Source organism: Hylobates moloch, unplaced genomic scaffold (genome assembly GCF_009828535.3).
Source record: "Hylobates moloch isolate HMO894 unplaced genomic scaffold, HMol_V3 SCAFFOLD_10, whole genome shotgun sequence".
Classification (NCBI taxonomy): Eukaryota; Metazoa; Chordata; class Mammalia; order Primates; family Hylobatidae; genus Hylobates; species Hylobates moloch.
Genome location: NW_026652285.1, coordinates 51,325,784 through 51,349,004, shown reverse-complemented (window position 1 = coordinate 51,349,004; position 23,221 = coordinate 51,325,784). Strand labels below are relative to the sequence as shown.

The 23,221-nt window shown below is 36.8% G+C and overlaps 1 protein-coding gene across 8 annotated transcripts in view; it reads right to left on the bottom strand.

Moving 5' to 3' along the window:
• Positions 1 to 49: 49 nt before the first annotated feature.
• Positions 50 to 23,221, bottom strand: part of CEP78 (centrosomal protein 78) — a 38,954-nt gene continuing 15,782 nt past the window's right edge. For 3 of the 8 annotated variants that reach the window (XM_032164346.2, XM_032164344.2, XM_032164350.2), the window contains 8 exons: positions 21,891 to 22,026; positions 20,658 to 20,703; positions 18,963 to 19,091; positions 10,798 to 10,875; positions 9,155 to 9,321; positions 7,935 to 8,106; positions 7,574 to 7,621; positions 6,412 to 7,034 (listed from right to left, as the gene is read on the bottom strand). In XM_032164346.2, the coding sequence (XP_032020237.1) occupies positions 6,606 to 7,034; positions 7,574 to 7,621; positions 7,935 to 8,106; positions 9,155 to 9,321; positions 10,798 to 10,875; positions 18,963 to 19,091; positions 20,658 to 20,703; positions 21,891 to 22,026 (1,205 nt within the window). In that variant the 3' untranslated portion in view covers positions 6,412 to 6,605. Of the gene's footprint in view, positions 2,643 to 6,411; positions 7,035 to 7,573; positions 7,622 to 7,934; positions 8,107 to 9,154; positions 9,322 to 10,797; positions 10,876 to 18,962; positions 19,092 to 20,657; positions 20,704 to 21,890; positions 22,030 to 23,221 lie in introns of those variants that run through there. The other 5 variants (XM_032164349.2, XM_032164347.2, XM_032164351.2 and 2 more) reach the window with 4 other exon arrangements.

Below are 23,221 nucleotides of genomic sequence, written 5' to 3'. Positions count from 1 at the left end.
AGGCTGGTCTTAAACTCCTGACCTCAGGTGATCCACCCACCTCGGCCTCCCAAAGTGCTGGGATTACAGGCGTGAGCCACTGTGCCCAGCCTAACATGAAGTTTTTAAATTGCAGATATATTTTTTAAAAAAATCTTCTGCAACACTGTACTTATCAGCCAAAAGAATCTTTTGTCCCCTTTACCAATTTTCACCTTGGGTTCTATTTAGTCTGCAGCTAACACAGCCACATTTACTCTTTAGCATCTGCCTGGTATATTTTTGTTCATCTCTTTATAATCTATGACAGCGTTTTAGATTTTGCAAATAGCACACAGTGGGATTTCATGTTTTTACTCAAGCCTAAGGATTCCAGAATTTAATATGTTCATGTTTATTATGAGTAAAAAACTTGATCTTGCTATATTGTGGATTTTTTATTTCTATGTAGCTTGTTTCTTTTTCTTTCCTGTCTTGTTGGATCTAAAAATTCCATTCCCTCTTTCCAGGTAGTTTTGTAGCTATTAAAGTTGTTGACATACATTTGCTTCCCTCTCTTCTCATGGCAAATGGCAATTCTGCACTTCCCTGGTCTGTTGAACTCAGGCATAACCATGTGACTTTCTTTGGCCAAAGAAATGTGAACAGAAGTGACATATGTCACATCTAGACAGAAGCTTTAAGTCACAATATATGCTGCATCATACTGTCTTTCCTTGGACACTGCAACCAGCAATGTTCCAAATAGTGACATTCCACCAGCCTCGCTCCCAGATTGAAGTTGATATTGAATAGGGGCCTCTAGCCAATCTGCCAAAGGCAAATTGCATGGGCACAAATAAACCTATGTTGTTGAAAGCAATTAAAATTTGGGAGCTGTTAATGCAATATCACCTAACCTATCCTAACATACCCTTAACTTTATATATATTTTAATATTTTTTTCAATCAACACCTAGAATCAAACACTACCTGTATCCTTCCCATGAATAAGACAATATCTAGGACAAGCTTCCACTTTCTGTCTCCTGCCATGCCTCCATTCATGTTCAAACCTAGAACTTTAGTTGGACTTTGTTTTCATATGTCATTAGTATTTATTTAGACTTTTTCTGACTACAGGCACCTCTGGTGATTATAAAAGGGGATTTGCAGGTCACAAAGCTGAAGTAGTTTGTCTCATATCTTTATCAGTTTATTTGATCTAAACATCTTTCATGGGGCTGGGCACAGTGGCTCAGGTCTGTAGTCTCAGCACTCCGGGAGGCCAGGGTGGGAGGATCATTTGAGGCCAGGAGTTCAAGACGAGCCTAAGAAAGAACCCATCTTGGCCTATGCAGTGGCTCATGCCTGTAATCCCAGCACTTTGGGAGGCCGAGGCGGGTGAATCACCTGAGGTTAGGAGTTCGAGACCAGCCTGGCCAACATGGTGAAACCCCGTCTCTACTAAAAACACAAAAACTAGCCGGGCATGGTGGTATGTGCCTGTAATCCCAGTTACTAGGGGGACTGAGGCAGGAGGATCACTTGATGGTTGCAGTGAGCTGAGATCGCACCACTGCACTCCAGCCTGGGCAACAGAGTGAGACTCCGTCTCAAAAAAAAGAAAAGAAAGAAAGAACCCATCTCTACAATAATTTTTTAAAACTTAGGCATGGTGGTACATTGCAGCTACTTGGGAGGCTGAGGTGGGAAGATCATTTAAGCCCAACGGTTCGTGGTTACAATAAGCTGTGATCCCATCACTACACCCCAGCCTGGGTGACATAAGTGAGACCTTGACTCAAAAAAAAAAAAACCCAAGAAACAAAAACCACACTTTAATGGATTCATTGTTCATTTTGCTTAGTCACTCTGAGAAAGATTTTTTCTAAGTAATTTAGTTGCTGATGAAACGTCTAAGACCAATTAATATCTTCCATTTCATAAATTTAAGCTTCAACTGAATCCATTCTGTATAGTCCATCTTCTGAGTGTTTCAGTTTTATAATCAAATTTTTAATTTCCAGAAACTCTAAATATTTTTTTCATGGCATCCTATTCTTTACGAACACAGTATCTTTAGGAATTGCTGAAGATTTTGATTCATTAATTTAAAAATTTCATGTTTCTCCTAGTAACTATCTTCTTGAACAGGTTAATTTTAATTTCATGCCTCCTTTTATGTTACTGGTTTTCTTCAAATTTGATGATTCTTGGTTGTCCATATTTATAAATGAGGGCCTAAGATTAAAGTTTGAAGTGTTGTTTTTTCATCCAAGTGGGAATTCTGGTTCACTTTTAATGAACACAAATGATTACAGGCACTTATATGGTGATTATAAATGGAAGTGGCGGGTCATCATAGTTAGAGAGATCATGTGGGCGGCTTAACTTCAGTTCCTCTTCGTAGCCATTTTGGATAATTCCCTTATTCTCCGATCCCAGCATTTCTTGGGTCAGAGCTCCCACTTCAGATAGCTGCTTTCTTAGCCTGGTGGCAAACTCCAGAATCAGATGCTCCAAAGTTGAGTGGAATGGCTTAGCTGTTCCACCCTTTAATTAACTGGTACTTAAATCATCTGCTTCTTATCTTCCAGAAATTTCACACTGTTCAAATTTCTGGTTTTCCAACTCTGCTATTATTTTTATTTTAATATTTCTCCAGTCATTTCAATGGGATTCTAGAAGAGTAAAAGAATGTGTTCAGTCATCCATGTTAATGTTCCAGCATGTAGTTTATAATCAGAATTTTTCAAAAAACCAATCGTCTATCATGCCGATCCTCTGAAAATCAAGTGTTACTGTCTTGAGATTAGAGATTCTGTAAATACCTATTTGAAATTGGATGAACTCATTATTGGATATAGAACTGGATGGGCAAGCAAGAGTGATGATTTTTGACCACTAGTAATTATGTGTGAATTTAAGACAGGATGACAAGCTCTTTGCTACAGTATCGCATCTGACTGTTTTCTGAAAAGAGTCCTGTTTGCATACAGATTGTATATGTGCTGGTAAGTACTCAGTAAAGATGCATAATAATTTCTCAGTAAAGGAACACACTTATACTTTTCTCTAAACCAAATGAAAATACCATATTTCAAAATTAAATGGTATTATTTCAGGTATATTGAAAGTTTAACAATTATTTGCAGGGCTAAAATTGTATATATTAAGCAGCAAAATATCCACATTTATAACTCTTAATGTTATGGTTTTAAGTGTTTGATAAAATATATGTAAAATATGGAAGAATTTTGAAACTATAATTATGTGATTGTGTGTAGGTCTTGTAAAAATCCATGGTTAAAGAAAACTGGGGTTATCAGGTATAAACTCATGTAACTTCTGACTCTTCCCATTTTTGTCTCTGTCCACACTTCCCAGGGTCCCCCAACTCTACAATAACTTTTACATATTTTACAATGTGACCCCATCCCTGATTTTATTTTCTAATCCATTATTTCTTGCCCAGATTCTCTAAGTTACTTATTTAACCATTTTGCACTACATGTATGGGAGTCATCTCAAGTTCATCAAGAATTCAAATATGTACATCCCCATCTGTTCAAATCTCTCTTTTAGTCTTAAGAACGTTAAAGTATCTCATGCTCCCTGCTTGTCTGAGATCCTGCTGCATAAATGAGCCTCTCCTTCTTTACTTGGTTCCTTCCTTTCACCTTACAAACACTGAAGTCCTTCTTATTCTAAAAAATTTCTCTTCAGCTAACTCCATTTCCTCTTATCATCCAAACTCCTTCAAAGAGTAGCCCTATACCTAGTCTTCATTGTCCCCTCAGGGCATTCCTGCCCCTCAATTTACTGCAATCTGGCATTTTCATCAGCCAATTCAGTGAATTGCTCTCATTAGGGTCACCTGGGACCTAACTGCCAAAATCCCATGGACACTTATTCTCTGCCGTGTGACACTGTATTCTGCTTCTTGCTTCTTGACACTCTTATCACTTGTCTCTCTCAGAATCCTTTCTTTGCTTATCACTTAAACCTTGACAGTCCCCACAATTCTGTGTTCTCATCAACTTTATGATTTTAACTACTGCTTATATGTGCTGATGACTTTCAAATTCTTTATTTCCATGTCTTCACATGCACATCCAATCATCTACCAGTCATTTCCTCCTGAAATCTGCAGGTGATGTATTCAACCTGCTCCAAACTAAACTCTTCTTTCCAAAGCAGTTCTTTATCCCGCATTCTCAGCCTCAATGATACCACCACCCAATCTTAGTCACAGAAACACAAGTCCACCCACTGTCTCTTTTGTCCTTACTTCCCATAACCAAATCTTATTTAATTGCCAAAATAAGATTAAAACTTATTCCCTCCCTTCATCTATACCTTATTTTAGATTCCTTTCTCTTCTTGCTAAGTCATAAGTTACCAAATTGGCATTTCGTGGCACCAGTTGTTAGGCACTCCTATTAAAAAAGGATTCCATAAACAAGTATATTTGAGAAGGGTTGCATACCATATGCCTGTCTTGAAGACTCAGAATGAACATTAGCCTCTAGCACCCTTGAGAAGTACTACTGTAAAGAAACCTGTGGCTGGGCATGGTAGCTCACGCCTGTAATCCCAGCACTTTGGGAGGCCAAGGCGGGTGGATCACGAGGTCAGGAGATCAAGACCATCCTGGCTGACACGGTGAAACCCTGTCTCTACCAAAAATACAAAAAATTAGCGGGGCATGGTGGCGGGTGCCTGTAGTCCCAGCTACTGGGGAGGCTGAGGCGGAGCTTGCAGTGAGCTGAGATCGTGCCACTGCACTCCAGCCTGGGCGACAGAGCAAGACTCCATCTCAAAGAAAAAAAAAAGAAAAGAAACCTGCTTAATTCTGTTTATGCAAGGGTCTCCTTTATGTTTGTCTAAAAATTATTTCAGTAGGAGAGGAAGTGGGAGGATAAGTCCCATTTAAAAATCAAAGACAAATGCTCTTCAGAAGAGTGTGGAAAACTGATCTCCATACTTCTTTAATGTATCAGCCTAAAGCTAATGATCTAAAATGCAAGCCTGAGCATATAATTTCCATTCTTTACTAGCTCATTATTTACTGAAGAGAAAGAACCAGCTCCATGCAATGTGGATTATAAGACCCGATCTTGTTCCCCTAGCTGCCTCTTTGAGCGACATCTGCCAATGCCTGATGACATTTCGGTAACTCTCAACTACTTGTGTTTGTGGTTCCTCAAACACACATACTCACACTCACGGCTCTGTACTTCTGCTCATGCTATTCCCTCTGCCCTGAGTATCCTTCCCCTTCACCTCCTTATTCACCAGCCTGTAACTCATTACTTTAAGACTTAGCTTAGAAATTAACACGACCTTTGGTCTCTTTAGTTGGCCTTTCTTGGCCCCACTGCTCTCCTCCTTCTTCCCCAAACACTGACTAAACTCCCTCAGCATTCCCACCATAGAGCGTAATATACGGTATTATGACATCTGCTTGTGTAGTTCCCCTTCACTAAACTGTTAAAAGGCCAAGATTACATCTTGTTCATTGTTTCATTCCCATAACAGTCAATCCATGATTAATAAACTCAGTAGTATTGTAGTAGCCCTTTTGATAACAATCAGGCAAGACCATCCAGAAGAAATCTGACACTCAGCTTTTCTCTCATCTCATCTCTCAAGTCATAGTCTCGTTGTAGGAAAGGACTTATATATGCATATTTTACCAGGGAGGGGTATTTACTCCAAAGATTTATATCCATACTCCTACTAACTCTGCCTTTAAAAAATTCAACCCAGGTGTGCTTTCTGATAGCCCCACTCTTTTCTACTTATAGTGTTCATTGGCTTTTTTCTCAGAATCTTCCTTAAGTGGTTCCTCTCTTAACAGTGAAACAGGATAGCTGATTAAAGTATGGGTTCTGGTTCAGATCCCAGCCCTACCACCTATTTACAGCTGTGCGACTTTGGGCAATTCACATAATCTGTCTCCTCAGACTCCTCATCTATAAAATGGGCATAATAATATTAATAGTTACCTATCTTACAGGGTTGCTATAATCCATGAACATGCTTAAGCATCTAGACATGTTTGCTGCTCTGGTTATATATTAGAATATGTCAATGGCTTCTGGCCATGTGATATGTATTTATTTCCACATTTAACCAAACGGTAAAATTATTCCATTTATTCACTCCCATCCCTTTCTATTCATCGTACTCTGCTTTGTTGTTCTGTTTTCTCCCTCCACAGAATGTTAGTTCCTTGAGATTAAAGGCTTTGTTTTGTTCACTGCTGAAAGCCATAGCACCCAGAATGATATTATACATACTAGCCCCTCACTAAACAATTGCTGAATCAATGTTGTAAACTATCAAAGGGAAAAACAGACCAAAAATTTCATTATAATAAAAAGTATAGAGAAATCTTCCTTTAGTGGCTTCCAATCCTATATTTTAAGACACCATATGCCATAATAAAAACATAAGAAAATTTATTAAAATTTAAAGGCAAAAACATAATTTCAAAAGATTTAGTCATATGAAAGGCGTGATAGAGAATGGATGCTTTCTTGAAATTCAAAATCAGATCCAAGAGTATCACTTTCAGAATGTTCTAGTGGACTGGATTTACTTTTATTTGTCTTGGATGAAACAGTCACTATTCTATTTTATTTCTTGACAGAAACGTATTTTTTCAAAGACCTACTTTTAATTGGTTCATTAACCAAAGAACTAGTTTCCCTAGTTCCTTTGCTTTTCTGGTTTTCAGGACAGTCAGAGCAGAAATGCAGGTCCTTTCCAGGGTGTTGCTTACCAGAGTGTTTTTTGGTATATTCACCTGTTTTGGTCTTTTTCTCTGAAGATCTGCTATTTCTGGACAACTCCTCTTCTTTTCTTTGACTTCCAGTTCCAGAAGTCGCATCTGGTGAAGGAGAACACATTCTAGCAATGAATCCTTCAAAAGACTCCTGCCGCTGCTCAGTGGCTGGGACTTCTAGGTTGTCGCTGGAAGTTCCTAAGGCCTCTGGAGTAGAAACTGGGACAGGAAAGGAGTCGAGAGGCAAAGGAATTCTAGCATCACCTGTAATTTTCTGAAACTAGAAAGAAAAACAAAACAAAAATTTAGTGACGAACAAAGCCATCCATTAAAAAGTCGAGTTCAAAATGTCAATGTTATTCTGTGATCTTAGAAGATTTTCAGGTCATTTTTCCCCTAATTATATCTTGCCAAGTGATTGCCAACTTAACTTAGCTATAGCCAGGGGTAGGTCCAGCACATTTTCAGACTTCTGTGTTTTGTGTAATTATTACTAATTTATCTCTCCCTCATTAAAAAAAATAGAACCTTATTCTATAAGAAAATTAATTTCTTTTCTATCCTCTATGCACATGTAAGCAGTATCCAATTTGTAAGTAGACTGAGTTTTCAAGTCGTCAGTTGCCAAGACCAGTCTGAGACTGGCTGAGATGGGAGATGGGGGCTCCAAGTAAGGCCAGAGGAAAAGCAGCAGGGGACTCCTGTGGCAGACAGGTTTGCCCCTCCCATTCCCATAACTAGATGATGCCTATAATATACTGCCTGTTTGTTATATATGAATTACTTATTCTGAAAAATTATCTATATCAGTACTTGTACCTTCATGAGTGTTCCTTCATTGTAAGCTGACTGCATACAAATAGAAACCTAGATGAAATATGAATAGAATAGACATTTATAAAATTTAAAATTTAAAATCATTTCTCTAATCTTTCCTTTCTTCACTGAGGATAGTCTACTTTAAATCATAAGTTTTCAAAAGAACTTTCTTATTTTTTATTTACAACAATACAATATAATGAAATGGGCACAAACTTACTAATCTCAGTCTTGGAAAGGACCCCAAAGATGCTTCTGGTCCGAGCATGTGAACAGATCATTATTCTTTTCTCTCTGACTTAGTAATTCTCTTTTTTGCTAATCACTTGTAGAATCACTAAGTTCTGTTCTATTCACTTACCTGGATATTTTGCATTTGCCCTAGGGCATTCTGCTTTGGTTCTGGTTTTTCATCTTCAAGTGCCTTCTTTTCTTCTTTAGGTGGATTACTAACAGTAGAAGTCATCTGGGGATGACCTAGTAATCGAAAATCTGACTGATCTATCCCAGCCATTGTGGCAAGCTGCCCAAGCCTGGTCAAGAGAAGAAAAGGAGGAAAAGGCAAGGATTACTAGAAGCACATAAGAACAGCTTACATTTCCCCGAACCTACAATCATGAAATACTTCTAAAATCTTAAAACCCATTATCCTACTCCAGACCACACCCCCATCCCTCCCAATTTCTCAGACCTTCCCACATTTATCCTCTGAGACAAACCATATCAGATCATCCAATCCTTTAAGCACTCTCTTCCCCCAACAATGTATTAGATACCTTTTGACTTCATTTCCGTACTTATTCCCTATTTTACATACTGTCTCAGTAGAAGCTGCAATTTCTACCACACACCTACTGCCTCTCATCTTCATCCCCACATATCTATACCACCTTTCCTCCAGTCCTCAAGAATATGTTTGTTCCTTTCCTCACCAAACCGTTCACCTACAAAACATAACTCTATCAATTATCTATCTCCAACTCTTTCTTTCAGTATCTTCTTTCAGCAAAATCATTCTTGGTTGAGGACCACTGATCCACATCTCTATCTACCCTGCAGATTAATAACAATTTTAATATCTCAGACAAAGTTAATTTTAATTCAAACTTATTTAACAAGAAAAATGAATAAAAGAAAAATTCCTATACATTCCTGAATACTTTCAATTAAAACTACCTTCAATTTAGTCTCTAACAAGAATTACAGCTACCAATTACTCTATCTACAAGTTACTCTTTTTTTTTTTTTTTTTAAGAGATGGGCTCTTGCTATGTTGCTCAGGCTAACCTTGAATTCCTGGGCTCAAGTGATCCTCCTGCCTCAGCCTCCCAAGTAGCTGGGATTACAGGTGCAAACCACCAAGCCAGATAAGTTTACTCTTTCATATTGGGCCCTCAACCAAGGCAGGTTTGTCATTTTGCATTTCTTTTAAAATTAATTCCATATTTAAAAAATCAAGTGTATGACTTATAATTACACAGTAAATACGACTTCAGGAAGCTATAAAAATTGCTCAAGTTTCTCAGCAAAACACCATTAAAGTCATGGAGGGACGAATGTCATAGGGAGAAAGTAACTAACCCAGCATCTTTAAGGAGATCCAAGAAAGCATGAAACTTCTGAAAAGAATTCTCAATGCTGCCCAAAACACCTTCATCATCCAGGATCATATTTGTCAATGACTGTGCATGAAGGGCTTCAGACAAAGAGAAATTTATATTTCTTAACTGGGCATTTTCATGTTCCAGCTATAAAAGAAGATTGAAAATGTGTGACATGATTTTTTCTCATTATCACCAAAATAGTTTTTATGAAACTAAAATAAAACATTTTAAAAATGTAATTAATTTGCAGTTAATCTAACTCTCCACCAGTAAAGACAGACCATATTACATAACAATCAAAACCTGGAGATAACTGACAAAACCTCCTACATAAATAATATAAATAGTATTTCATTAATGATCTTTCAAAAAGATCACATTTCTTTTTTTTTTTTTTTTTTTTTGAGATGGAGTCTTGCTCTGTCACCCAGGCTGGAGTGCAGTGGCGCTATCTCGGCTCACTGCAAGCTCCGCCTCCCAGGTTCACGCCATTCTCTTGCCTCAGCCTCTCCGAGTAGCTGGGACTACAGGCACCCGCCACCACACCCGGCTAATTTTTTTGTATTTTTAGTAGAAATGGGGTTTCACCGTGGTCTCGATCTCCTGACCTCGTGATCCGCCCGCCTCAGCGTCCCAAAGTGCTGGGATTACAAGCATGAGCCACTGCGCCCAGCCTCAAAAAGATCACATTTCTAACAGGTTAAATACATACCTGGATCATTCTATATTTAAAAGTTAGCTGTTTAAGGCTCCCCTTAAATTAGACAATGAAATAAAGAGTAAGCATTTTACAATTTGGCTGTTAAGGACTAATTTTTGCCAGTAAAATACTTAATATATAAATTTAAAAGTCCTAAATCATACCCAATTTACTAACTGTACAATTACCAATATTCCCTCTTTGCTTCTTGAAAATATGTACTCTCCTGCACACCAAATCTGTTTATCTAATACTACACATAAGTCTAACTCTAGTATTTCTCAGAAAGGCTATTGTGTTCACAATGCACCTTTTGCCTTATACAATCAGGTGCTCAACCTTTACTGAATGATTAACTGTCTTTCAAACCAATGCATATACTTTCAAAAATTCCTCCTTAAACTTGCTTTGTAATAATAACTTATAGTTATGTAGAACTTTCTAGCTTATGCCCTGCTCTTATGCACATTCACCTAATTTAATCCTCATGGTATAGATTTTTATCTTTCACTGCATTCTTACCAGTTTTCCATTATCTTTTACCTTATTTATTCATTTTCCTAATCCACCTTCAGTAGATAGTCTCATCCCCATCTTTTATGCAATTGTATATACCGTATAAGCCTAATAAATGCATTCTTGAATTGATGCATCATGAATAGAAAATAAGCTCCAGTCATATAAAAGCAGAGGAAAAGAAAACAAACTACAATTTTTACATTTTTAAAAAACATGCTTTTTGGAATACAGATCACACGATCACCAAATATAAGTAAATACAAACATTAACATACTGTGACCAATTTGCAATACACTATATTTTCTCACTTTAAGGTTTACAAAGTGTGTGTATGTATGACTTAAAGTTAAACCAAAACCAAAACAAAAAACTCTCAAAAGGTAAGAAAACTTTTATTTACCTCACTGACTCGTTTATCAGCCTTAAGCCTTATTACTCTTTCTTCCTTTAACTGCTTTAGGCACTCCTCCAGTTTTTCCTAGTATTAAGTAATAAAGTAAATATTATAATTAATTCCCAGTATGATCCCCAGAACTCTTCCAGCTGTTGAGCTCACCGAGTGTTTGGGGACAGGGCCAGAAGTGAACTCAGATATCAGGATTATAGCCTACTGCTTGTATAATATCATACCATGCTAGGGAAATTAATTACCAAAAACATCAGATTCGCACATTACAGATTTATTTCCACTCTTTCCAAAATAAATTTGTGACAGCTCACCATAGAAGGCATACACATATATTTATTGAGTCAGAAATAAAAATTAAGGCTATGAAAAAGAAATTATATTCTTATTTGTGGATCCCTTATAATAGGAAGCCCTAGTAATACACTTAACACACCTGAATTATGTAACAGCAAATTAAAAGTCAAGTAACCAATTGAAAGGGACAGGGCTCTTTCTGGTAAAGATTGAAATACAAAAGGAATTAGACATGATGGAGATTCTCCAGTTCCCTCCAGAGTGTTGAGGGAAGGAACTCTACTGTATACTTACATTAGGAAAGGAAATTGGTGCCACTTTCTGGAGTAATCTTTAGTAAATACTACCAATTCTATGTCTGGGAATTTACCTTAAGGAAATCACCAAACATGTGGACAAAGATTTATCTACCAACACAATGTCACAGGACTGTTTACAACTAAAAGCCTCCAAATTGTGATTGGTTAAAAAAAAAAAAAAATAGCACATCCCTGTGATGAAATGCTCTATGGAGCCACTAAAAACAATGATACGGGTCTTAACCAGAGTTAATGAATGGTCGTTTTTCTTGGGAGATGGTCCATAAGCTAAGTAAGATTCTCTGATGTGGAAGAGCATTCAATGATGTGACAAAATATTTTGATACCCTTTTAAGATAAAAGGACAAATTACAAAATATCCAGGTGGTGTGTACCATGCAGAGATGGTTTTTATTTCCCTCAATGTTTTTCACGATTTTCAAAAATTTTCTCAAGGGCATATATTTTTATACTCAGAACACGTTTGAAAAATCAGTAAATGCACTAATAACTACAAATTCTTTAATGTTTCATTATCAGTTAAAGCCAACCAAGTTTTTATGGGAAAAAGGAATAAGAAATTGCAAAATTCCACTACTTATTATTTATATAATGGTTTTAATATTTAGAACTGTTATCAAAGAACTTCTAACCAAACATGCAAATAAGCAAAAAGCTTATCACAATTGGAGAAAGAAGAATAAAATCCTCCATTCCTAACTAGTTCTAAAAATCACATCAAAGCACAATTACATGAAATTGTTTCTCCCTCTAGTGGAAGAAGTGAGAACATAACGTTACATTTTTAGGAAAGTTCCCTCCTCATTACTCCTTTAAAGAGTAATTCATGCTCCTTAAAGAAAATAAGGAAATATGAAATGAAACAATTAGGAAGTAAAATCACTTAACATTCCACTACTTAAAAACGACTAATGATAAAGTGTTGTAGTAATTTTCCTCCCTGACAGCTGCTCCCCTTCCTCCCTTCTATACATGGAAAAGTTTATTTCTTTTCTGGAACACAACCCCAGAAATATCAAATGTTATCCTGTACAACAACACTTGAATATCAAGGGCTTGAAGTATGCAGGCCCATTATATGCAGATTTTTTTCAACCAAATGCAGATCAAAAATACAGTATTCTGGCTTAGCACGCTGGCTCTTGCCTGTAATCCCAGCACTTTGGGAGGCCGAGGCAGGCGGATCACGAGGTCAGGAGATCCAGGCCAACACGGTGAAACCCTGTCTCTACTAAAAATATAAAAATTAGCTGGGTGTGGTGGTGCGCACCTGTAATCCCAGCTACTCGGGAGGCAGAGGCAGGAGAATCACTTGAACCCGGGAGGCAGAGGTTGCAGTGAGCTGAGATTGTGCCACTGCACTCTAGCCTGGGCGACACAGCGAGACTCCATCTCAAAACAAACAAACAAACAAACAAAAAAAACAACTACTCTCCAATGCAAAACCTCATAAGGAGGACTGACTTTTTATATACCCTGGTTCCACAGGCCAACTGTGGGGCCTGAGCATGCATGCATGGATTTGGGTATATGCTGGAGGATGGGGTCATGGAATAACCCGAGTATGCTGAGGGAAGACTGTGTATCCAATTTTATGTTAGACATTCTTCCATTTAACATTGAATCAGAGAACTCATAACTCTGACTTTTCTTTTTTTTTTGAGACGGAGTCTCACTCTGTCGCCTAGGCTGGAGTACAGTGGCCTGATCTCGGCTCACTGCAAGCTCCGCCTCCCAGGTTCACACCATTCTCCTGCTTCAGCCTCCTGAGTAGCTGGGACTACAGGTGTCTGCCACCACGCACGACTAATTTTTTGTATTTGTAGTAGAGACAGGGTTTCACCATGTTAGCCAGGATGGTCTCGATCTCCTGAACTCGTGATCCGCCTGCCTTGGCCTCCCAAAGTGCTGGGATTACAGGCGTGAGCCACCGCGCCTGGCCAACTTTGACTTTTTTAGTGGGCTAAATAAAATATTCCACTGAGCCAGCTTATTGGTTCATGTAATCATTCCTTTATGGCTAACAAGACTGTTTCCAACTTTTCAACATTATAAAATAAAATAACCACTTTTAAGCATGAAGGTTTTGTTCTCCCATATTTAGAATAATTTTCTTGCAATAAATAAAAAAGGAATTTTAGGTCAAAGCAAATAAACATTTTTAAGGCTCTGCAATACTTACATCCAAATTGCTTTCCAAAAGATTTCTAAGATTTTATACTGCTACTGGCAATGAAACAGTCTATCACTTGGATATATCACCTCTACTCTAACTGTTGGCTTACCTTCCCACTTAAAGTGCAAGATATTCAAGAGAAGGAAGTATATTTTATTAAGTCTTTATCCCCAGCATTTATGTGTACCACAAAGCAGACAACCAATAAATAATTGCTGAATAAAGAAAATCCCTGCCAATATAAGATTTATGTGTGTGTTAAAGACAGAATGTGTGTTTTTCTCTAATAGATAAAAGGTTACTGTCTTCCTTAAATGTGCACTGTCTTCCTTAAATGTGCATTTCTTTGCTTTCTAATTAGTACTTAAATTTCTCTTTTAGGTTATTTTTTAGAAATTCAGATTCTCTGAGGCAAAGTTCTGGCCCTACCCATCAGCTATATAACCTTGGGCAAGTTCAGTAACTCTAGGTCTTAATTTCCTCATCTATAAAATGGAGATAAATTCATGTATCATAGGGCTCTTGAAAGGAGTAAATTAACACATATATAAAACTGAGAAGAGTGCCTGGTGTACAGAATATGATCAACGCAAAATGAATAAACATACGAATAGAATTAGTAGAGCTTAAAATGAAAGTTAATCTTCTCCTCCTCACTCACATATCCAGCTTTCCAGAGGCAACCATTTCTTTAAGCAGGTTTTTTTAATCACAAAATATGCTACACATACTGAAAACTGCATAAAACACACTATCAGGGAATACTCATGTAGCCATATACCCAAGTTTGCAAGTACAACCAGCTAGCATCTCTGAAATCCCCCATATCTTCTACTCCTCACAAGCCCCTTTCCTTCTCCCAGAATTAAACACCATCCTCATTTTCCTAATGATCATTTCCTTTATATGCATGCATCCCTAACAATCTAGTTTTGCCTACTTCTAACTTAAAGGGAATCACAGTGAATGCAGACTTCTGTATCTTCTGTCTTTCTTTCAACATTGTTCTTACAATTCATCTGTTGTTGCCTGTGGCTCTTGTTCATTCAATTTTATTACTTTTATAGTTTTCTCAGTGTATAAATGCAATCTAATTTTTAATTCTTAATGGACATTGGGTTGTTTTCAGGTTGGACTATTACAAATGATGCACGTGGACCCTTTTGCACCTGTTTTTCTGGTGCATATACCCTCGGATGACTTGTTGGGTCCCAAGGTATTTATATACTTTCAATTGATAGACAATGCTAAACGCTTTCCAAAGTAGGTGTGCTCACTTATACTTCCGGTATAAGCAGGGTGGAAGATTCTTATTACACTCCAGGTCTACAATACCTGCCACTATAAAATTTTATTTTTTGCCAATCTGATAGGAGTGTAGTTGCATCTCATACTGATTTCAGTTCATTTTTCTCTGATTACCTATATGGCTATGGCTGAACACTTTTCCATATTTATGGGCTACTTGGATTTTTTTGTGTGTGAGGTTGAAGTCAACCATTCTTCTTTTTAATCCTTCTCTAGTTCTAAATAACATATTATGTAACTACTACATGACTGAATTTTAGACATTATTTACTAACTTCCTGCTTTACTAAATAAGAGTTTGGTTCATTCTTACTTATTTACTTACTCCTCTCAATAAAGTTGTATCACCATTAGTTTTTCCATTGGTCATGATCTCTTCAACTTCTAGTGATATACATTACTTAAAAATCTAAATTGTTTATCAACTCTAAACTCTCTCAATGCCCTGCTTTGTAAAATAAGGACATATATACTTTTGTCCCTTCTTTCCACCTGTGTCCACCTTCCAAACTTAGCTTTTACACTGTTAAAGTTAATATTTATATTCTGTTCTATATGCAGAGTTGTTTGTTTTTTGAGAGACAGATAGATCAGTGTTTAAGAGAACAGGCAGAAAGCTTAAGCTCAAATCCCTGATCCAACTCTAAATTTAAGTACAGTTTGGGCTTACTTAAATTTAGCTTCTTTTCTGAAAAGTAGGACTAATAGTAACACCTACCACAGGTTATTCTGAGGATCAAATGAATTAATATAAGCAAAACACTTAGAACAGTGTCCAATACGTGCTAAATCTGATACAAGTTAGTTATTATTGCTGTTACATGCAAACTGATAATCAAAGCTGCAGACCACGGCAGTATTTCCACTACTACGATTAAATTAATACTGCCTACTGCAGAGTTACATTGTAACTGTGTATATACAGGTTACACCGCCTTCTATACAGTTTCAGTGCCACAGCCCTTGTATAGAGTGACCACCTATCTTAAGTTGCCCTGGACTGTTCCAGTTTACAACCCTTGTCTTGATGTTAGTGTTAACAGCACCTGCTTACATTATTAAAAAGTGTTCTGGTTTGTACAACAAATTAGACAGGTGGTCACCGACTGCTGTGCAAAGGGCGGACAAGCTCAAGTGGATTTTTTTCCCTTTTGTACATCAGTGGTAGCTCAAAAATCTGCCATAGTGTAATTTGTTTTATGTTCGTGTCAACAGAACTTTCTCCTCTGGAGTTTGATTCCCTCCCTCCCTCTTTTCTTCTCTCTCTTTCCCCCTCCCTCATTCTAACAGTGCCTAATACATAGTAATATGCTTCAAGGATTTTTTAAGCTCTCAGTCACACAACCAATGGAAGCCTCTCAAATCCAGACCTGCTGCTCTCCACACTGAAACCACTGATCCCTGATATCCTATTATCTTCCTTCTTGGTTTATACCCTCATTTTGCGGGACTATGTTTTCAAATAACAAGAAAAAGTATAGCGCAGGAGGTCCAAAACGTCCTATTCAGCCCCAACTTACGACTGACAGTTTGGCTGGATGGGAAACTCCAGGTTGTCAATTATTTTAAAACTTTGGAGGTATCTTTCTAATTCCAAGATCCATGGTAGCTGATGAGAAGTATAATAAAGTCTGGTTTTTATTGTTTTTTAGGTGACTGGTATTTTTCTCTCGGGATTTCTTTCTTTCCTCAGTATCTTGAAATTTTACAGTGAAGACTGTCTACTTATATGTGTCTATCTAAGGCAAGCTTTCTTTTAATTCTTTTTTTTTTTTTTTTTTTTTTTTGAGACAGAGTCTCGCTCTGTCACCCAGGCTGGAGTTCAGTGGCGCAATCTCGGCTCACTGCAAGTTCCGCCTCCCGGGTTCACGCCATTCTCCTGCCTCAGCCTCTCTGAGTAGCTGGGACTACAGGCGCCCGCCACCACGCCCGGCTAATTTTTTATATTTTTTAGTAGAGACGGGGTTTCACCGTGATCTCGATCTCCTGACCTCGTGATTCGCCCGCCTCGGCCTCCCAAAGTGCTGGGATTACAAGCGTGAGCCACCGCGCCCGGCCTCTTTTAATTCTTTTTTTGTAATTTCCTTCCATCCATTTTTTTCTGTCCTGAGATTTTTTACAGTAATATGTTAGACCTCCTGGATGCAACCTCGCTACTGTGTGATTTCTGTTGTATTTTCCATTCCTGCCTTTCTGTTCTACCTACTGAGAAATTTCCTTAATTCCTACTGAATTTATTTCAACCATTATAATTTCCAAGAGACCACCCTTCTTTTCTGCTATTCCTTTTTAAACAACACCCTATTTCTTTTTTACAGGCACTGTATCTTTCGTACTTGTGCTTAACAAACCTAAGGATGTTAAGTAGAGTTTTTTTCTTAAAGTATTTTTGTTCTCTTAATCAGCTCTGGTCCTATCAGGACATATTTTTCATCTTTTATTTTCCCTGTCATGTTGTGAGTTTTACTCAACTATCAGGTGAACCATGGTTATTTTCTATTTAAGAATAAGGGAGCAGAGGATCACTGGGAGCTGATGACTAGCTTCTCTTACGCATGAAGAAGTGGGTAGCCAATATGGCAGGATATCCTCAGCTACCCTTTTCTAGCGTGCAAAATCTACACTATCTACCCTAGTTCTCCCCAGTTACTTTACTGTTTTTCAAGGTCAAATGATCTCATCTCAGGAGAGTGAAGGTAAGCCTAGGAGTCAACTCTTCCATATACAAACTGTCAAGGAGCTCCCTCTATGTTAGTCACATTTCTAGCTCCCTTCCTTTTTCCTATATGCATATCTGTGTATGGAGCTGTTTCTGGAGTTAGATTAGATTCCCTCTGAGCTGTAGGCTTCCCCTGTGTATATTCTAGGCGATGGTTTTCCTCTGTTCCACTGCTTCGGTTTCATACTCATTTCCATCTGTCATCTCTATTTCAAAAATATGTTGAAATCTCCTCAATTCTCTTGATTATTGTAGGCTTACATATGTTAGAAATTTTGATAACATCATTTTATGGAGTTCTTAAAATAGAAAAGAGCTGAGAGAATTCTCAGTGCATCTTGATTCAGAAATTCCCAAGTTATATTTCCTAACCTTCTTGGTCTCCCCAATGGCTATAATCACTTTTAGAATACAATTTCCTAATCCCCTGGTGAAGAAAATAAATACAATACATTTAAAACAATAATGAAGATGAATCAGACATTCTAGGATTTTGTTTTTCCTCTGGAACTTAGTAATAAACCACTTAGATGCTACAAACGATAGGTGCTCATTTATAATAGGGACAATTCTACATTATCTATAGATTTCTCCCTCTAATATTCTATCATTTTTGTAATTATCTTAAAATTTCTCTATATAAATATCACCAATTTTAATTTAAAAAATGAAAATCAGGCTTCATTTTTTGAAAATCAAAAAGTGATTTCCATAGTCACATAAAAATAAGATAACTGCCCTTCCACCATGTGAGGACACGGTGAAAAGCCATCTATGAACCAGAAAGCAGGCCCTCGCCAGACACCAAATCTGCCTGAGCCTTGATCTTAGACTCTCCTGCTCCAGAACTGTGAGACATACATTCCTGTTGTTTATAAGCTACATGTAACTATATTAAAAAGGGATAATTACTTCTATATTTGTAAGTTTCACACAAAAGAAAATTGTATTAATTTTTAAAAATTAATTGTGGACTTCCTAGCATACACAAAAAGATAAGGCCTCCCAAAGAGCCCTGAATCAGCTGGTTACCTTCATTCAGTGCTTAATTTCTTTGAGTTTATCTTATGATCATTAAGGCCTTCCCTAAATCTAATATTCTATGATTCTAAGGAAAGGAAAATATATTACTGATGACATGTTTCAATTTCTATTTCTTAGAGTGTAGACGTCCTCCCTTTTATCTTGTTCTATGATAAAGAACCATTCAAGGGATATGAGATGGAAGGGGAAAACAGAATTCCCATGCAAGCTGTCCAGTGCATAATCAAGCTTTCACCAAAAACTAACTAGAGTTTGAAATGATCTTCTCCATATCTTTAAAGTGATAGCTTTGTACCTGTAATGCTTCTTGTTTTATACTAGTTTTCTCAGGCACTTCATGAACACTCTCTGAAGAATCATCAACCTCTTCAATTTCAGAGGATGAAGGACTCTCTACTGTCACAGTCACAGGAAAACCTGGTTGCTTAAAGAAAGAGGACAAGATTGTATAATAATATAAACTGAATACCAAATACTAAAGGACATCTAATCAAAGTGATCTTTCTGAAGTGTTAAGTCATTCTCTGTAAATGTCTATCACTACTCCTTAGTCTAACACAATCAATAACAAAGTAAAAAGACACTAACTTATTCTTGCTATGTCACTGAAATAATTCTCTCACACAAGGTTTATAATTAATACTGGAATCGCCCATATTATTTTTTTCTTTTTTACATAAAATCTTTCCAAAAATAACCCATATTATTTTATTACACTTTTTTCACATAAACCAAGCGAGGAGGCAGGGTAAACATTTTTTCTCAGATCAACTGCAGATGAGAAATTTATTCTCTACCATCACACACAGAGTCTTGAAGACAGGATGATTTTTAGGAGAAAAAATCCATCAGTGGAGGCCTCACAAAGAATTGGAAGAATAATTTAAACTGTGAATAATAAACACTAGAATGGCCTGTAATCCCAGCACTATGGGAGGCCAAGGCAGGAGGACTGCTTGAGGTCAGGAGTTCGAGATCAGCCTGGGCAACATAGCAAGACCCTGTCTCTACAAAATACAATAAAAACTAGAATTAAAAAAAAAATTAACCAAATACATGCACACAACTAAAACTGAGACATCAAAAACCTCATCTTTTCCTCCTTCTTAAGCCAAAACTACTGTAATAACAATGCAATTCTCCTGTCAAGTTTCAACACCACTGGAATGTTGTTCAATATGTTTCCAAATATTTCAAAATTGACTGTGTCACAATCCCATAAAAAGTCCACAGAAAAAAAAGAAAAGTGCCAGGATACATAACTGTACAGAAGAGAAGTCACGAGAGTGCAGTATCTACTACAAGCATAAATCCTGCAGTACCTGAATATCCTAGATGGTAGAATGAGATGCACGCCCCTACTTTTGGCTATGCAAGGGGCAGTACGGACACACAGGTGCTCCTTCATCTCAGTAGTGCTATCTTTTACAGAGAAATTACAGTCTCTAAAAACAACTGAAAAGGAAAATCTGATACTCTGACAGAATTCGCTTGCTCTAATACCATGATGCAGAATGACAGGGAATGTGTTTGATCCTGACAAGGGAGAAAGAAAAGCTCTGAGAAAGCAGAGGCTTTAGGACTGGTTGCTTTGTTTTAGCTTTAGAATCTGGAATTTTTATATATATATATATAAAATATGTATCCCCCAAGAACATTTCTTTTAAACTTAAGGACATTCTTGACTATGATAGCTCCATGTGTCGGGTGCGAAATGGTGGTCAAATTTGTTTTGCTGGGGGCAACAGCTGATTTGCGCACCCAGAGAAATGACTTCCTGTCTACACAGATGAAACCACAAGGCCTCCATTGTGTGACATATCCACATGACTATACTGTGGCACTGGGAGAACCCAGAAAATTTTAAATGAATTTACTTCAGGGAGGGAAATGTTTTTTAAGACCCTATTCAGTTTAAAGAGCACAGAGAATGATCTTCCACCCTTCCCATTCCAATCCCCTACATATTATAAACATGGTAACTACGTACCTGCAACTGATTACGTATATCACGTGTTTTGATTAATGGGAAACCCCTAAAAAGATATCGATAAATTAAGTTATATTTTGATGTAAATACACCACCAGTTAACACTAGGTAATAACACTTGCTAGTATTATGTATACTATCCATACATAACTGTGCATAGAAATAAATCACCTCCAAATAAGGGCCTGGAAAGCTCTGCTATGGAGAAAATTGAACAATTTAGCAGAACGGCTTTGGGATAAGACTCTGAAGATGCAGGTAGTTCTTATGTTTAGGATGGTTCAGATTTCCAATCTAACTTCTTTAACTGGTGATATTAATTGTTCTCTAATTCACAACTCCTTGTGACCAAGATGGGACTTGAAATTAGTCAGTATCTCAAGAAGATATGAAACTGTGAAGTTATTAAATGAAAGTGTAAAGACTGGGGCCTCAGCACTACAGTTTATGCAATAATAATTCACATTACCAGTTGTGAAATAAGTATAGTCGTCAGTTGCCTAATAAAGATTATACATATTCATTTAATCTGAGCAATTGAACAGATATTTTACATAGCACCTATTTCCAGTCCTATTTAAAATCAATTCTCTTTGTTTTCTTAAGCAATTGTTAACCTCCAATTTCTTGAATACTAAAAGTCAGTCATTTGAAAATAATTTATAGTAATCTAATTCATTTATTAAGCAAAAAATTATAGTACAACATTTTTAAAAGACTTTTCTGACAAAAATTATTATGAATAGCTACCCCCTAGGTAACTGGCTAAAACTAGTTATATCTGGTTTGATTCACTAAAATGAGTTAGGCCAGTTGGCTGAGTTAGATTAAGTCTAATCAACACTTCCTATCATTTTGCATTGAACAATTTCCTATGCTTTACAATGCCCTTTCCCCAATCTTAAATATCCAAATTCCTATTTCTGCCCTATAGGACTTGGTTTAACTGCACATACTTTAGATGAAACCTTTTCTCATCTGCACAATTGGAGATAATTTCAGTTTCCTCTGCACTCCCACAGAGATACAGCTTGCTGTGACACTTAATAATTTGAAACCCTACTTAGGATTATTTTTTGTTTTTCTTCCTTAAAGTATTCATGAGGCAGAAGCCACATGAGTCATTTTTAACCTATAGACATAAGCAGAGAACTCTCACATAATAGAAGCTCCAAAATAAAGAATTTTGAATCCCATTTTTATCCTAAAAGATAGGAAATAAAAATACCCTACCTGTGTCTTTTTGCACGTTCTGCAGTACGCCATGGCAAGAAACCAGACACACCAGGTGGTAGAGGTGCGGGCGCATAATATTCTTTACCAAGGGAGTGTTTTCTGCCACTACTTACAGGTTTCTTTGTAGCCAATCCTACTTGAGAAGTGTTAAAAAGAAAGAATCAAGATGCACTAAAGGTCTACAGATGAATAGGCACACGTGCATACTCTTAAAAAGAATACAAATAGGCACCTGACAATGACACCAAGTCCCTGACAATGACACCAAGTCCCTGACAATGACACCAAGTCCATTAAATCAGGATCAATTTGTAAATAACTTTTTACATAGGCCAGTAATAAATATAAGAATAAATATATTTTTAATATATTTAAATATAAGTAATAAATATATAAAAATATAAGTTGTCTAGAGTAACAAGTTATCACTTTAACTAAAATATAAGTTGAATATATGAGACATGCAGAGCACGCAAAGGTAAGTAAAACATGTAACCTAAAGAATGAAAGATTATATGTGATACACTTCATTATGCATTACACAGAACTTTTAAGTTATTAAATCTCAGAATATTTTTGGCATTCCTGAATCTCAAGGATAGAACATAGATCCACCCATGACTCCTACCAAACAGAACCTTCTAAATTGGAATAAAATTTCAATTTGAGATTAATTTTATCATGTAAAAACTATCCAAGTTGTAAGACTGAAGGTAGCTGGTTAGTAGGTGAGCCAATGTTGCCACCTATAAGTCTGTCCACCTTCAGTGTTCATTTGCTTTTACAGAACACAAAGACAATAAATTAAACCTACTGGATAACAGAATGAAGTATAAAGTCTTATCCTACATTTCAGTATTAAAGAGTCAAGTTTTTTTAATGAAATATATGGTAGCAAAAGCTAGACCTACCTATTAATATTAATAAAATTCACATTTAAATATATAATTGTTTCTGATATCACTGAGAACAAATAATCTAAGTTTCTTAAAATGGTTATATTTATCCTTCCAATCTATTTTACTATGGAAGATCTACTTTAGCAGCTTTAGGACAGCATCTACAAGAATGTGTATGTGGTAATACAGGACAAATACTTCCCATAGTGTAACTTATTGATAATCACCACATCGTGCCGTGCAATTTCTCTGGACAAATTTATATACCTCTTATAAATATATAGGAGCTCAGTTCATTGTGTGCTGTTTTTAATATAATTATCCTAAAAAAAAAGTTCCTATGCATTCTTTGTGGTATGTGTAGAAAGTAATGCAAATATAAATTTTTTTTTTTCTTTGGAGACAGAGTCTCGCTCTGTCGCCCAGGCT